Below are 17,450 nucleotides of genomic sequence, written 5' to 3'. Positions count from 1 at the left end.
TAATGCATGCAGAACTGAGGCAGGAGCAAGAAGTCCCCTCAAAGAAGATGTGCTTTCCAGAAGAAAGGACACAGACTGAGCAGTGACCCAGTTCATTTCTAATAAGACATTAATTAGGCTAAGAGTTTCGATCAGACATGAGTTTTAGTCTTCTTTTTCTAGCTTGGCCGGGTTATTGGGAAAACTTAAATTTTTGTTCTGGGAGGAAATACATAATATTATTTTAAAAATCTAAAATGTATGTCAGCGTTGACCTAGAGTCATTATCACTAGCAAGCAGTAAGTTCTTGATGGAATTGAACTATTCTTTGGTTTCAATTGCGTTTTTTTCTTATAAGGATCCTATCATCTAGTTTGTGTCAGAATTGTATATAATTGCTTTTGCCTCCACGACTGTTGTGTGCTCGTGTATGTGTGTATACACAGTATCTGATGGTGGCTAGGCTGATATAATACAGAGTCAAATGGCATGGTGGCTAAAAGGCACTAGCTTTGAAATCAACAAACTCGAGGGCAAATTGTGGCTCTGCCATTTATTAACTATCTGGTACAATCATCAGTTGAAGCCTAGTTTCCTATCCATCTGGGGGTAAAAGTACTTATTTTATAAGCTTTGCTATTTCTTAGGAAAAAAATATGTTAATAGATGTTCTGTCACCAAAGTGCCTTAGAATATTGGTGCAAATGTTATTTGTCAACGTTTATCATTATTTTAATAGACTGTATTAGTCGGGATTCTCCAAAGGGACAAAACTAATAGGATAGATGTATATATGAAGGGGAGTTTATTAAGGAGTATTGACTTACACAATTACAAGATGAAGTCCCACAATAGGTCTGCAAGCAGGAAGCCAGTCCAAGTCCCAATACCTCAAAAGTAGGGAAGCCAATAATGTAGCCTTCAGTCTGTGGCTGAAGGCCCCAGAGCCCCTGGCAAATCACTGGTGTAAGTCCAAGTGTCCAAAAGCTGAAGAACTTGGAGTCTGATGTTCCAGGGCAGGAAGCCTCCAGCATGGGAGAAAGATGGAGGCCAGAAGACTCAGCAGGTCTGTTCTTTCCATGCCTGCTTTCACACTGGCAGCTGATAAGACAGTGCCCACCCAGGCTGAGGGTGGGTCTGCCTCTCCCAGTCCACTGACTCAAATGTTAATCTCCTTTGGCAACACCCTCACAAACACATCCAGTAACAATACTTCACATCCTTTAATCCAACCAAGTTGACACTCAATATTAACCATCACAACTTTGTCAGCTTGAACCCATCCACATCTCCTGAAATCATACATAATCTTCAAATAAAGACAATAATAAGGTCATAATTACACCTAATACAGTACAGCTATCCTTTGTACAACTGGAAGTGCACCAATCCCCAACCCAAATGCTATTACATAAAGTTAACAACACTTAAATGTTGATATGAAGTAAACAAATCTGACATCACATGATAAAGCAAAAAGAAAGGAAATAAAATGAATATATTTTCTTAGTACAAGTGTATATATGTGCAAACATGTTCTCAACAAAATAAGGAGGAAATACTCATGACAATTACAGTCCTCATTTCTGCAACTTGTCACATGGCTGAAGCTGCTATTGATGACTACCTTATTCCACTACCCCCATTCCTTATTCTCTTTGCCTTCAGCAAGAACTTCAGCAGGTTGTGGTTTCTTACCTGGTGGAGTGACCCAAACCTTCATTCCTGAAGTGTCTGGACCATTTGCAGTCCTGCCAGGATTGGGCTGTTGTAGTTTTCCACTGACATTAATCACAGGACATGGCAATACTAAGAGATACTCCAAGGGATCTCCTGTGTTCCACGCCTACTCTCCCTTACCTCCATTGTGGAGTAGTAGACTGATTTCATCTTGATAGTCCTGGTCAATCACCCTGGCCAATCTGTAACTCCCTTCTTAGCCTGTTGTATTAGTCTGTTGTTATGCTGTTAATAAAGACATACCTGAGACTGGGTAAGTCATAAAGGAAAGAGGTTTAATGAACTCACAATTCCACATGGTTGGGGAGGCTTCACAATCATGGTGGAAAGCAGAGGTGAAGCAAAGGCATGTTTTACACGGTGGCAGGCAAGAGAACTTGTGCAGGGAAACTCCCATTTATAAAACCATCAGATCTCATGAGACTTATTCACTACCATGAGAACAGTAGGGGGAAACCCCCCTCATGATTCAATTATCTCCACCTGGCTCTGCCCTTGACATGTGGGATTATTACAATTCAAGGTGAGATTTGGGTTAAGACACAGCCAAATCATATCATAGACTATATGGTTATATTCCATTCTTTACATCTATATTTCTTGGTGTGACTAAGCTAGAAGTTGCAAGAGTTTTATCAAAGGATATATCAGTTATTCTTAACATAAATATCAAAATAATTTAGACTGCAAGTTCCCACCCTTGCCCAGTCACACTTGCTTCTAGTGCTGATGACCCACTTTATAACTTTTAAATGGGTTAGAAAATCACTGTAAGGTTGGCTAATTTAGTATCCACTTTGAGATCTTTGTGAAACTACATCCAGAAACATCTTGATGACTTTCATTATGACTTCTAATTATTAGATGAGGATTTTGTTGCTTTGACTTAAGCAGTTTGTTATGGCTGGAGCACAGCATAAGAGCGATTGAACTATGCAGCACAGCAGCAATCATGGTTGAAAAGGTAGAGAGGAGTTTCTTCATGAAAGCTCACTTAAAAGAGCTCGCATGGTATCATAGGCACTGGGAACCCTTGAATGGTTGTGAACAGAAAAATTGATATCTTTGAGAAATGTAAATGCAAGGGGAACAAAAGTAGATGGACTATGAGAACATTGATCTGAATCAGCGGACTCTGAGTCTGGATTAAGGGACATAGAGTATAATAGGTAGGCTACTGAATAATGGAGATAAATGACACTAAAGAACATTGCAACTAAGAAATGACAGTAGCCACAGGAGGTGGGTAATTCATTGATGGGTTACCAAGGTGTAGATGACCTGCTTAAACGTTTAGGATTTGTCTTAATTTTATTGATTGGGTGATTCCATAATGTTGATTCTGTTAACCAAAATAGACACTCTAGGAGGTAAAGGAGATTTTTGTTGGGAGCGGTGGGAGGAGTTAGGGAGGATGATGAATGGAGTTTTGGAAACACTGAGGTTAAAGTGCCTATGGAGAAAACCAAAAGCTGGATATATTAATTTAGAGCTGAGAAAACACGGTAAATATAAAACACATTAATACTGTGTTGATGAAATGTAAGCCATACACTTAAGAAGAGGTTCTTTTTAAACCAAAGTCAAATGTAGGTTGTTTTATTGTAAATATCATCAAAATCCACAACAGCAGAAACATATTAATCATTTTGAAATTTAAAAATCCTTTAGAACTTGAGAAAGAGTATTAGAAATGCATTTATATCACATAGAAAGTCAGTAGCAAATACAAACTAGTCAAGCAGGACATAGTTCTTTTCTGGCATGCCTGAATAATAAAAATATTTATCAATTAAAATGTCAATATCTGTCTTTCTGGAACACCTCTAAACCTGAGTCAACAAACATTCTTTTGGGATTGGTTCTGATTGGTGTAAGAAGAGAAATACAGCATTTTGTTTTTTTATTTTGTTTATCTAATCACAGGGAAGGATAAACAAAGGGCAAAAGTGACAGAAAAAATTAGATGTCCTTGAATTTTTTTAGTGGTTGCTGCTGCATTTCATGTTTCATTTTTGTTAGATCATATGCATTAGAAAAGAATGACAAAGTTTAGAGGAGAAATATGTACGTACATAGTATCAGAAATAATTTTCTTGTATTGACTCATTTAATATGGTTGTACTTATATTCAACCAGAAGGTCAACTCTTTTGCTATAAGGTTCTCACACTGCTAACAAGAAATGGCTTGTTTCCTGGTTGCAGGTCATCAACAGCACACAGTGTCCCTTCTAGGCACACTGGATTATTGATCACTGCACAGATGCAGGCTAATCAGAATTGCACCTGAAATCACTTGTGCAATTAGTGATGCAAGAGTGATCACAGGAATCAAGACAGGGAGCCAAGGGAAAGGAAAACAGGTGCACAAAGAAGCAGTTCAGATGGGAGACCGGGAAAGCTAAGGGGAAAACTGGGAAACAGAGTCTGGAAAACTCACAGATTGACTGATACCCAGGGGTAAGAGATGGGACTTTGATAGGAGTGGTGCCTATGAATTAGGGGAGGAAGGAAGAGGTGAGATCCTAATGTTGGTAAAAGTATAGAGACAAAGGGAGTCAACTAAGTGGCCAGAAAATAGAAATGGAAAGTAAAAATGAGACTTAATTCTTTAGTCAGAGAAGCAAAGCCACCAGGAAAACTTGAGAAAGAGTAAGAGAAAGAGAGGGAGAAAATATGAGATAATATTTTGATATTTTGATATACTAGAGAACAAAATATTATTCTCCAGTATAAAAAGAACAAAGTAAGAAATATGATCTATTGGATTCCTATTCACAATGAAAATTATCAAACAGTAAGTTGTCTCTTAGACAATGCTACTAGAAGTTACTTATGTAGTTGCCTTATTGTTCATTTAATTTCAGTTTAACTGAAGGGATTTTACCTTTTTCCTTCCTTCTACGTGGTCACTCTGCTGTTCAAAGAGTAAGCACCATTTGTTTAGGTAAAGCAATTGGTGTTGCAAATCCTTCCAATATACCATCTCAGAGGGCTGCTAATATGATGAACTGTACAAGGAACACAAAATTTTAAGTTGGCCGTTCTTGTGTATAGGGGTAACCTAAAGCTAGTAATTATACCCCACAAAAGAAAATAAATTCTTATGACCTCTTTGATCCCACCTGAAATATCTCATAATAAACAATCAAATAAATAACAAGCAAACAAAAGTAAACAGCAGCCTCCCCCAGCTGCAGTGACCTAAAATATTTCCTAATCTGAATTTCCTCTCAGGGCAGGAAACTCTTCCATAGGCTTCCTTGCAGCCTTCTGCACTGGAGTGTGTCCCACTGACTTTGGTTGTCCATCTCTCTACAAGAAGGTAACATTCTGAAACTTAGTTTAAATACTACTGGGTCTTAGAATCTTTTGTAGGTAGTTGCTGAAACTTGAAGTTGAATAACACTTTGAAGTACTATGTTACACTGCATTATGAAAACCTTCATTTTGTAGCTGTCTCTTCATCTCTCCAACATGTCATACAAATATAGAAGAAACAGAATCTGCAATACCTAAGGGGAAAAAAGGAATCATTAGTCTATTTCCTCTTTAGATGCTTTTGAAATTGTAAAATAAAGCAATTTTTCATTTGGGTTCAGAAAGAGTTAGTACCTACTAAGAAAATAATGTAATACTTATCACAGCTTGTCCATGTAAACATGGTATCATCAAAGGCAGATATTAGAAGAGATTAGGCATATTAGAAGTATGCCTAATATTTTCGTTTTAAGAAACTAAAATAATTTTAAAGATTTTAAAAATCGACAACAAAAACTACTTGTTAACTGAATAAATGTATGCATCTGGAATCTGTATTGAACTAATACATTATTTCTTAGAGGCAAAATAACTTAAGAAATTATTTTAAATGCAATTTCATAACTCAAATTCTAAAATTTGAATGTGGGTAAAACTTTAATAAATCACAAGTGTGCTATGCTTTCTTTACACACAAGAACACAGACTGCAACATCATGGCAAAAGCAATAACTAGCCTATCCGAAGACTGGTTTTTATTGTAACTTACCATATCTTCGAAATCTCTTGCAGCTATGAAATACTATCTGCCTTATACCATTGTTCATAAGAGTAATATGACATCATTGTAACTTTCAGGGCATATTCACTTTCAGGAAGAATTTCAATCCTTGTATGATCACTAACCAGGCATGCCCTTAAAGATTCATATTATGAAAGCAGGTGGAGAGCAGAAATGATCTCCACTCACCCTTAGTAGCTGAGGGATGGAGAAAGGCTGTGGTGAGGGATGTAGTTATAACTGAGGCAATTATAACCAATATTTGAATTATGTTATTTTAACACTTCTGTCAGAGGTTTGAAAGCAGTCACCCCTCAGCCCAAATCCAAGATCCACCACTGCTGCAGTCAGACATAATATGTGTTTAGCAGCAAGAGTTCAATGATTAGCATCAGTAATTTTTTTTTTTTTTTTTTTTTTTTTTGAGACAGGGTCTTGTTCTGTTGCCCAGGCTGGAGTGCAGAGACCTGATCTTGGCTCACTGCAACCTCCGTCTCCCAGGTTCAAGCTATTCTCCTGCCTCAGCCTCCCAAGTAGCTGGGATTACAGGTGCGCACCACCATGCCTGGCTAATTTTTGTATTTTTAGTAGAGACGGGATTTCATCATGTTGGTCAGGCTGGTCTTGAACTCCTGACCTTGTGATCCGCCCGCCTCGGCCTCCCAAAGTGCTGGGATTACAGGCGTGAGTCACTGCGCCCGGCCAACATCAGTAATTTATCTGCAAGTTCCAAAGATGTACAAGCTCCCAGTAATGCTGAAAAGTGGAGGCCTGATGGGGTTGCTAGTGCTCTGGCCAATATATTTCTGTGATGTTGACTTTTTTCAATGAATAACTTATTAAAACTGTCGCATCAGGGTGACAAAATAGATCACTCATGAACTCTCATGGATTCTGCCTTATGGAATGATTGGATAATAATCATTAAACATAAACTTTCAAATTTTTCTGTAACTAATCAGTCTCATAATCTGAAAAATTCTGCATTTTTAAAAAATTGTATATATGTTGGAACAAATTATAATGAGAAACGACATGATTGCTCTAATATGTAACTCAGTTTGGGTCTAGCTTGATTCAGAAAATACGCTGATTTCTAAACCAAAAGTTTTAGAACATAGGTTTGAATATAGTTTTATAACATAGTTAAAATTCTTAACCAGCTATTTTAGTTTGGTTGGTGGTCCATTTAAAAAGTTGTCATTCAGGCCGGGCATGGTGGCTCATGCCTGTAATCCCAGCACTTTGGGAGGCCGAGGAGGGTGGATCACGAGGTCAGGAGATCGAGACCATCCTGGCTAACATGGTGAAACCCTGTCTCTACTGAAAATACAAAAACAAAAAATTAGCCGGGCGTGGTGGTGGGCCTCTGTAGTCCCAGGTAATCAGGAGGCTGAGGCAGGAGAATGGTGTGAACCCGGGAGGCGGAGGTGGCAGTGAGCCGAGATCGCACCACTGCATTCCAGCCTGGGAGACAGAGTAAGACTCCATCTCAAAAAAAAAAAAAAAAAGTTGTCATTCAATAAAAAAGCATGTTTGGTATTTGCCTAAGCCTCTCAATTCTAGTGGGTGTTTTGCTAGAATTCTGTAGATGGCAAGGGGCATATTAAGTCACAAACAATACTAACGCTCAGTTTCAATATATTTGAAAACATAGAAAAACTTTTGATAGTCATTGAGCAGATATTACAATACAGAAATTAAGAAAACTTTATAGTTATGAAATGTAAATTTGGAACAAGAAGACATTTCTGCAGGAGTCCACTCTCCTAAGCTTTGTGTTTATCTCGTTTTTAAAGTAATTAACCTTGGTAAATTATTACTTTATCTTATGTTTTAAGATATACATGTAACATATATTTTTTACTAAGGTCCCTCTTCCTTTTTCAAATACTAATATGTTTAACAGTTCCTCTTGTAAAACACTTTTTTTGTTCATCATTTGGTTAAAGGACAAAAACTATTACTGCTAAAGTGATTTGAGTATATATTGTAACTCTAAAATATTCAAATAATCTCCTTAATATTTATCTCGAGGTTCTAAACACAAATTTATGACTTACCACAAACATTACTTCCCATTTTGACATGGGCGTAACCATCTACTCCCCATGAACTTCCCCAAGAATTCCGCACAATCCAATATGGAGTGCTTCCTACAATGAAACATAAATGGTAACAAATCCTGAAAACTCAACTTTGTTATGAATGTTTAAGTTTAAGTTGGATTCTTGATAAGGATAGTAGCTCTGAGAAGAAGATTAAAAATGTAATGTAATGTAATGTAACTTAAACTACTTTATTTTAACTAAGTAAACCTGAGCAGTACTTCGGGACACACTCCAATCAGTAGAAATATATGCTTGAATTCACTTCCCTTTATACAGGGACTGCATAAAATGAAAACAAACACCAATTTCCAATGAATGAGAAAAAGAAACAAAGAACTGATACATACATATGATAAAATAATATGCACTTACCTTTTCCCAACAATTATTCTAAATATTCCAGATAGTTTTGTATTGATAAAAATTATCATCATTTTAACAAGATATCCACCCAAAAATTGACAGGTGGAATCTGACAAGACATTTATATTGGGAACAGGTCCCCCAAATCTGGCCATAAACTGGCCCCTAAACTGGCCATAAACAAAATCTCTGCAGCACTGTGACATGTTTGTGATGGCCATGACACCCACGCTGGAAGGTTGTGGGTTTACCGGAATGAGGGCAAGGAAAACCTGGCCAAACCCAGGGCAGGAAACTGCTTAAAGGCATTCTTAAACCACAATAATAGCATGAGCAATCTGTTCCTTGAGGACATGCTCCTGCTGCAGATAACTAGCCAGACCCATCCCTTTATTTCAGCCCATGCCTTTATTTCCCATAAGGAATACTTTTAGTTAACCTATAATCTACAGAAACAATGCTTATCATTGGCTTGCAGTCAATAAATATGTGGGTAAAGCTCTGTTCAGGGCTCTCAGCTCTGAAGGCTCTGAGACCCCTGATTTCCCACTCCACACTCTGTATTTTGTGTGTGTGTCTTTAATTCCTCTAGTGCCACTGGGTTAGGGTCTCCACGACCAAGCTGGGCTCAGCACATTTACACCTATAAGATTGTTGAGAAGTTGTGAAGGTCTTATGAGGACTTAGCCATAGCAGAACCAAATTTCAACGTTCTACAGGATGGTGATCATGTTGCGGTCAGCATCCAAGCTGGAAAGCAATCAACTGAGTCTTATCAGCACTTACCTGTTTTATCAAACCCAGTTATGAGAACTGCATGATTTGCTTCTCCACTAGAGCAGTGATGCTGTATAATGCCTCCCAGATAATCTTGCCAGCTCACTGCATCTACTATGACTACCAAAGGGCCAAAGGTAAGAAGTGCTTTTGCCATTTCATCTTCTTGGTTACTATCAAAAGAGGAAATATTTGGTTAGAAAATTTAGTTTTTAAGGTAAAAATAACAATGATCTATACAATCTGTGTATAATTCTGAGTAGGTTTGGTTGCAGTTACAAAGGACCTAAACAATGGAAGCTAAGTCAGAGAGATTGGTAGTCTATGGTTGGGATAGGGTTACAGGATATCAAGAACCCAAGCTCTTTCTCTATCATTGTGTTGCTATTCAAAGGTCTCCATTTTCAGGGTCCATTCATGGTCCAAGATGGCTGCTGGGACTCCAGCCATTTAACCCATATTTAAGACAGTAGAAAGGAGAAGTGGTACATCTCTGTTGAAAAGACTTCCCAGAAATAACACGCAACACTTCCACATATATCTTCACGGATTTCGTTGGCCAGAACTCAGTCATATGACTAAGTCTAGCTTAAAGGAAGATGGGGAATGAGTTCTGTAGCTGGCTGGAAAGTCAGTGAAGATATAGGGCTTCTTTTATTAAGGAAAGTGGAAAGACTGGATATTTGGAGATAACTTGCCATCTCTGCCATACCGTGAGAATCAAGAGACTAACTTATGTTAGTCACTTTCAAATATAGAAATTATAGGGAAGGGCTACCCAAAAGTGGCTAATATAATTATACAATAGTAGAAATGTTAAACAAATATTTTAAAAAGACAAGAAATGTTAGGATGCCAGATGAACTAGGTGTTAGACTGTGAAGACTGCAAAATACACAATTATTGCTTTCACACATGGATATAAAGTCTCATATTATACAACATTTGTCCTTCATCGATCTTACAAGTGAGTGATCAAATCATTATTGACATTTTTCAAAGGACAGCTTTCTGGGTGAAGGATACTGAAACAAGTTCCTAGTAGTTCAAGCCAGTAAGATAGCATTTTGTAGTTTACTGCTATAGCAAGCCAGGGGTGGATTAGTGGCTTGAAAGAGTAAATAATCTTTCATGATGACCAGCTGGAGACCAGTTTCTAGAGAGGGAATATTTTGTCCACAGAGGAGCAAAAAGTTGACTGCATAATAATGGAATTTATTGAAATAGAAACTATATACTCATTTTATGCATTTATTCATGTTATCTATTAGCACGAATATCTGCTTTTTAACATAAGCAGACATTTCTAATTTTTGCTACTGTAACACAGTTTATATTAACTAAGATGATCCTGAGACAGGCAAAATTGTAAAGTTTTTAAAAGGGTCATGATAGGTTACAGGTTTTTAATTATCCCACACCTGGGTTCAGATTCCAACTATACACTGCAGCCCTTTAACCTACCATGCAGAATCAATATAAGGATAAAATTATGGGATATAATTTTGCAAGACATGAATTATGTAGCATGCCCAGCATATAAGTTATACTCGAAGTTTACAATAAGGATTATTTATTTCCCTCATTTCTAACTTATCTAATAACTAATTTTGTTCCCCATAGGATTTAGTGTATAAAGTACATCTTATTGTATCAAAATTCTTTGAGTATTTCCTGATTTAAACATGATATATATATATATATATAAAATAATCTCTCTATCAACCAGAACACAGCTGTCTCCACCAATTTGAGATAACAAAGGATTACTGGAAGTTCATCTCATCAAAGATCCAGTTTCAGGGACATCAGGAGAAAAGCAGAAAGATCAAGAAGAAGGAATATTTTTAGAATGCAAAGGGTAACTGACATTGCAGAATCAAAGAAACAATTTAGTAATAATCCCTGATTTGGGTTAGAGCTGAAGAAAAGATATCAAAGATTAGAAGTAAGAAATAGAATGACAAGCCTCAGTCATAAGCAGAGGCAAATGTTCCATTTGGCCCCAGAATTGAGTGGCATTGCTATCATTTGTCTTTCCGAAAGATGTCAGGTTTTAGAGAGTTCAAATATGCTCCAGACAGCATTTTAATTTTCATTATTAACCCAATATAGAACTACTATCAACATGTACATTGTTGATAATGGCTATATTATCAAACATTGATTCCATGAGTTTACTATTCATTTCACAGATTAATAATTTCCAAAACCTACAGTCTTCAAAGAATTTTCCTAAATTTTATTGTCATCAAGATGCGGCAATGAAGGCAAGTCTGACCTCTTACCGACACTTCATGATGTAGATTTCCATCTCATCTTCCCTAGAATTCAGTGCGTTACACTGTGTCTGAATTTTTCTGACTATTGTTATATGTAGTAGGTTCCTACAGTTTTTGTTTATTTACATAGTCATTCTAATATTCTAGTTTGAGTTCTGAAATTTCTGGGGTCTGATAAAAATTCATGAAGAACCCTGGGGATCATTTTGCTTTAAAATTAGATTATATTTTTATGTTTTAGAGGATTTTTTTCCCTTCTTAGATGTGTTCGGGTTCTGCACAATGTTTTAAAGAGTGTTTGGCTGAAAACCTAAGACCTCATGACCTTACCAATAGTGTTGGGAGTAAAAACACAAGCTTTAGAGTTGAACAGATACGACTAGTTCTCATCAGACTCCACAGTTTATGAGCTGTATGGCCCTCCCTGAGTCTCAGGCATCCATCTTATATGGAAACAATATATTGAAGTACAAAGGACCAGGTCTTGTGCCCAGTTAGGGCAAATGCTTTGGAAGACCTTCCCACATCCTCAGGGTGTCACCAATGCAATGCACACTCACCCAACTTGCAACAATGAGATCCTGCAGCCCTTTCCCTGAGCTGTTTTCCTCCTAGAGCCCAGAAAGCAAGCCCAGTCCCCATCTCTATCCCCAGCTGCACCCTCAACTAATGAACCAGGGAAGACAACAATCATCAATTTGGGTGGGATGGCACTGAAGTGTACATTTTACCCTGGCCGCCAGAGTTCCCCAGCAGGACTAAGCACGAGGTTAGCCACAGCACTAACTGGCTTAATCAGGAAACCCTGCTGCCCTGGTTCTCTCATTTTCCCACCCCACTACCAATCTTTCCTGGGATCACTTCCTAGGTGTTCCAACTGAACTCTTGCTGTTTCCTTCTAAATCTGTTCCTGTCTTAGACTTTCAAATTTCATTAATGGCAATTCTATTTTTCAGTCATTCAGATCAAAAGGCCGGGAATCCTCCTAGACTCCCTTCTCTCTTATCTCCTCTCCAATAAAAAACTGTGTAGGGCTTTACCCTCTGTTTGGGGTATGAATCTATACATATCCCTCATCTCTCATCTCCAAGGCCATTCTTCTAATACCCTGTTCTAAGGCTGCTACTGCCTGGGGACTGATATGGTTTGGCTGTGTCTCCACCCAAGTCTCAAATTGAACTGTATCTCCCAGAATTCCTACGTGCTGTGGGAGGAAGCCAGGGTGAGGTAATTCAATCATGGGGGCCAGTCTTTCCAGTGCTATTCTCGTGATAGTGAATAAGTCTCATGAGATCTGATGGTTTCATCAGGAGTGTCTGCCTTTGCTTCTTCCTCAATTTCTCTTGCCACTGCCATGTAAGAAGTGTAAGAAGTGCCTTTCACCTCTCACCATGATTCTATGGTCTCCCCAGTCATGTGGAACTGTAAGTCCAATTAAATCTCTTTTTCTTCCCAGTCTTGGGTATGTCTTTATCAGCAGCATGAAAATGGACTAATACAGTAACTTGGTCTTAGTAGAGTGGGGCATTGCTGGAAAGATACCCGAAAATGTGGAAGGGACTTTCGAACTGGGTAATAGGCAGAGGGCTGGAACAATTTCAAGGGCTCAGAAGAAGAAGGAAAATGTGGGAAAGTTTGGAACTTCCTAGAGACTTGTTGAATGGCTTTGCCCAAAATGCCAATAGTGATATGGACAATAATTAGGTCCAAGCTGAGGTGGTTTCAGATGGAGATAAGAAACTTGTGGGAAATGGAGCAAAGGTGACTCTTGTTATGCTTTAGGAAATAGACTGGCAGCATTTTGCCACTGCCATAGAGATTTGTGGAACTTTGAACTTGGGAGAGATGATTTAGGGTATCTGGTGGAAGAAATTTCTAAGCAGCAAAGCATTCAAAAGGTGACTTGGGTGCTGTTAAAAGCATTCCATTTTAAAAGGGAAACATAAAAAGACCATAAAAGTTCAGAAAATTTGCAACCTGATGATGCAGTAGAAAAGAAAAACCCATTTTTTGAGGAGAAATTCAAGCCAGCTGCAGAAATTTGCATAAGTAGCAAGGAGCCTAATGTTGATCCCCAAGATCACGGGGAAAATGTCTTCAGGTTATGTCAGACACCTTCATGGCAGCCCCTCCCATCACAGGCCTGGAGGCCCAGAAGGAAAATGTGGTTTCGTGGGCTAGGCCCAGGGTCCTCAAGCTGTGTGCAGCCTAGGGACTTAGTGCCCTGTGTCCCAGATGCTCCAGCCATGGCTCAAAGGGGCCAACATAGAGCTCAGGATGTGGCCTTGGCAGCTTCCATTTGGGGTTGAGTCTGTGGGTGCACAGAAGCCAAGAACTGAGATTTGGGAACCTCCACCTAGATTTCAGAAGATGTACGGAAATGCCTGGATGCACCGGCAAAAGTTTGCTGCAGGAGCAGGGCCTTCATAAAAACCTCTGCTTGGGCAGTGCAGAAGAAAAACGTGCGGTGTCTGACCCCGAAAGAGTCCCACGGGAGTTGTGAGAAGAGGGCCACTGTCCTCCAGTCCCCAGAATGGTAGATCCACTGACAGCTTGCACCATGCACCTGGAAAAGCCGCAGCCACTCAATGCCAGACCATGAAAGCAGCCAGGAGGGAGGCTGTACCCTGCAACGCACAGAGGCAGAGCTGCCCAAGACCATGGGAACCCACATCTTGCATCAGCATGACCTGGATGTGAGATCTGGAATCAAAGGAGATCATTTTGGAACTTCAAAATTTGACTGCCTGCTGGATTTTGGCATTGCATGGGCCCTGTAACCCCATTGTTTTGGCCAATTTCTCCCACTTGGAATGGCTGTATTTACCCAGTACCTGTATCCCTATTGTATCTAGGAAGTAATTAGCTTGCTTTTGATTTTACAGGCTCATAGGCACAAGGGACTTCTCTTTTCTCAGATGACACTTTGGACTGTGGACTTTTGGGTTAATGCTGAAATGAGTTAAGACTTTGGGGGACTGTTGGGAAGGCATGATTGGTTTTGAAGTGTGAGGACATGAGATTTGGAGGGGCCAGGGATGGAATGATATGGTTTGACTGTGCCCCCACCCAAGTCTCAACTTGAATTGTATCTCCCAGAATTCCCATATGTTGTGGAGGGACCCAGAGGGAGGTAATTGAATTCATGGGGGCTGGTCTTTCCCATGCTATTCTCGTGACAGTGAATAAGTCTCACAAGATCTTATGGGTTTATCAGGGGATTCTGCTTTTGCTTCTTCCTCATTTCCTCTTGCTGCTACCACATAAGAAGTGCCTTTTGCCTCCCGCCATGATTCTGAGGGCTTCTCAGCCATGTGGAACTGTAAGTCCAATTAAACCTCTTTTTCTTCCCAGTCTTGGGTATGTCTTTATCAGCAGTATGAAAACAGACTAATACAGGGACAGTATAACCTCATCTCCTACTAGTCTTGTCTTTTTTCTCCACACTGCAGCCACAGTGGCTTCATTATTGTTCTAACATGCGAGACATGTTTCTGCTTCATGATCTTTGCATTTACAGCCTCTCTGCTTGGAACAATTTTCCCCCAGATATCTGTGTGGTTAAGTCCACACACTTCTCCACGTCTTCACTTGAACATAACCTTTTCAGTGAGTGAGACCCTGCTAGGCAACCCTTTCTCAAATTGTACACTCCCCCTACCACCAGATATTTCCTCTTCCTCCCACTGTTTTCTTTTGTTCTCTTTGGAAATTATTACAGTTAACATGCCATATGCATTTTTATTTTTCGTTGATTGTCTGTCTCAATTACTAATGAGGACAAGGTTTTTGTCTGTTTTGTTCTTTGCCAAATTCCCTGAACTTAAAAAAAAGTCAGTAAATATCTGAATGAATACATAAATCAAAGAAAGATCTTCCTGCAGTCAAATGCTATCAGCTTAGCATTGTATTGTTAGAGTTTAATCTTCAATATAAACAAGAGATTTTGACTGGGACCTCTTCCTTCCTAATCAAAGGCCCAATGCCAATAACTCCTGCATTCTCTCTTTCCCTTAATTCAGACTAATGCCTATTATTCTTCAATTTCCTACCATGACAAGGGATTCCCTTAATCCCTTTTAATGATATTTTGTAAATCTAGTTTTTTCTTGTACACATCCTTCCCTTATACTCTCAAGGAAGTCACAGTTTATAGGGCATACTTTCTCATTTTAGAAAGCACATTACCTTTACCCCCAAAGGAAATGTTGACCAAGGTACTCAGTGACCCTGAACATTTCATTATAAGTCCTACGTAGCCTGCCAGCTGTGGAATTAAGGCTGCCTGGTACATGGTTCCTAGGGTCACCCTGAGGACCCTTGTTGCAGACCAGAGTTGTGTTGACAACCTGCCAGTTCTCTGGCACACTTATGCTCATTTAAACGGGTACATTTTGTTCAAGGATGCAATTTCACCCTTGATTTCTTTCAGATCCCCTGGGTAGATACCATCTGGATCAAGGGATTCTTTTATATTTTATATATGACCAGTAAGTCATAGGGCATTCTGTTACCTTATCCAAATTTAATTTAGTTCCTCTGTTTTCTCTGTTTCAAAAGACTGCAAAGTTCCCATCATATATTTTCTTAATGAAGCCGGGAGTTGGTTGGGTCTCCCTTTGTACTTTTCACCCATGAACTCTATCAAATGGTCATGATGAGTCTCCAGCCAGCTCTGTGTTTTTCATGTGTTTTTAAAGCATTTTTAATGATTGTTTCCCCCCAAACTATCCAAAGTTATCTTGCCCTTCAATCTCAACACAAGTCCTTTCCCTCAGCCTGTCTTTATCTATCCCTACATTCCCATCATGCTTATAGTGTATGCTACATAATTTATCTTCAGTAATATACGCTTCCCTCTTGTTTCTAATCTGAATTTTTGTGTTATATTTTTCAAATGGCTGATGTCTTGAAAAATGCAAAGAACATAAATGGTATTTAAAATATGCTTCCTGATACGTAGCCTGTATGATATTAGCCGCACAAAGCAATTCTGGATGGACTCACCATTAAGACTGAAATATGCTAATGGTATTATAACACCTAAATTTGATAAGATGAAGGTGATAAATATAAATATAAATTATGCACCAATAATTTATAAGTATAATAAAATATAAAACATAACAAATAAATATACATATAAATTATTCCTTAAACAGAATTTAAATTTTTCATTTCTATTGCAATGACACTTGGAAAATTAAGTAGATTATAATTAAGAAACAACATTTACAACATTTCATTGTAATTGCTACTCTTTCTAGTAAAAAGTAGGTTTTACAACGATTAAGAGTATGCACTGATGCCTTCAATCAAATTATTAACTAGTCAACAGATCATAAATTTAAAATATATAAAGAAAAACATAATACAATAAGACATTTACCTGAAGTCATATGCAGAATAACCTTTGATTGAAAATCCAGAATGTGAACCAGAAAAGTAATGGCACAGACCATTTTGTGCTTTAAAAGGATATTCTGAATCTTTCACCAGTTTTACTTGCATCTAAAAGAAAACAATCACTGAAAATGTTTACTGTCAATTGTTTTGTAAATCAAATAGAACTTACTTCACTGTGTCAAAACAGATTCAGTTTCACACACCTCCATCATGTGCATATACTTTGCATTCTTTCGCTTTTCTTTCTTGAGACAGAGTCTTGTTCTGTTGTTCAGGCTGGAGTGCAGTGGCTCGATCTTGTCTCACTGCAACCTCCACCTCCTGGGCTCCGTCTCCCCAGTAGCTGTGACTACAGGTATGAGCCACCACACCAGGCTAATTTTTTGTATTTTTTGTAAATACGGGGTCTCACTCTGTTGCCCAGGCTGGTCTTAAACTCCTGGACTCAACAAATCCACCTGCCTTGGCCTCCCGAAATACTGGGATTATAGGCGTGAGGCATTTTGCCCAGCCTATACTTTGGGCTTTTAACATTATAAATTAAATCTATCCAGAATAAGCACCTTGTTCTGGATAGCCTAGACATTTGGAGTCAATATCTTTCCTTCTCCCTTACTTCTCTGTATCTTACAGCATCCTTTTGTAGATCCTCCATGGATCTAATAACAATCTTGTCATCTTTCTCCTGACGGTGCTATAGGACAGCTCACTTTCCTCCCAGTGCTTCTGGTTCTGCCAAGTCCTTCAG

General features: G+C 38.7%; 1 protein-coding gene across 1 annotated transcript in view; it reads right to left on the bottom strand.

Annotated features, from left to right (window-relative positions):
• Nucleotides 1–1,974: 1,974 nt before the first annotated feature.
• The window catches only part of LOC105488616 (cathepsin O), a 31,145-nt gene continuing 15,669 nt past the window's right edge, over nt 1,975–17,450 (bottom strand). The window contains exons 5-8 of the mRNA XM_011752839.2: nt 16,686–16,807; nt 9,024–9,187; nt 7,827–7,919; nt 1,975–5,236 (exon numbers count right to left, since the gene is read on the bottom strand). Coding sequence (XP_011751141.2) covers nt 5,202–5,236; nt 7,827–7,919; nt 9,024–9,187; nt 16,686–16,807 — 414 coding nt within the window. The 3' untranslated portion in view covers nt 1,975–5,201. The remainder of the gene's footprint in view (nt 5,237–7,826; nt 7,920–9,023; nt 9,188–16,685; nt 16,808–17,450) is intronic.

This window comes from Macaca nemestrina, chromosome 3, assembly GCF_043159975.1.
Source record: "Macaca nemestrina isolate mMacNem1 chromosome 3, mMacNem.hap1, whole genome shotgun sequence".
NCBI lineage: Eukaryota > Metazoa > Chordata > Mammalia > Primates > Cercopithecidae > Macaca > Macaca nemestrina.
Note: the sequence above shows the minus strand (reverse complement) of the source record. Positions and strands in the feature narration are given on the sequence as shown.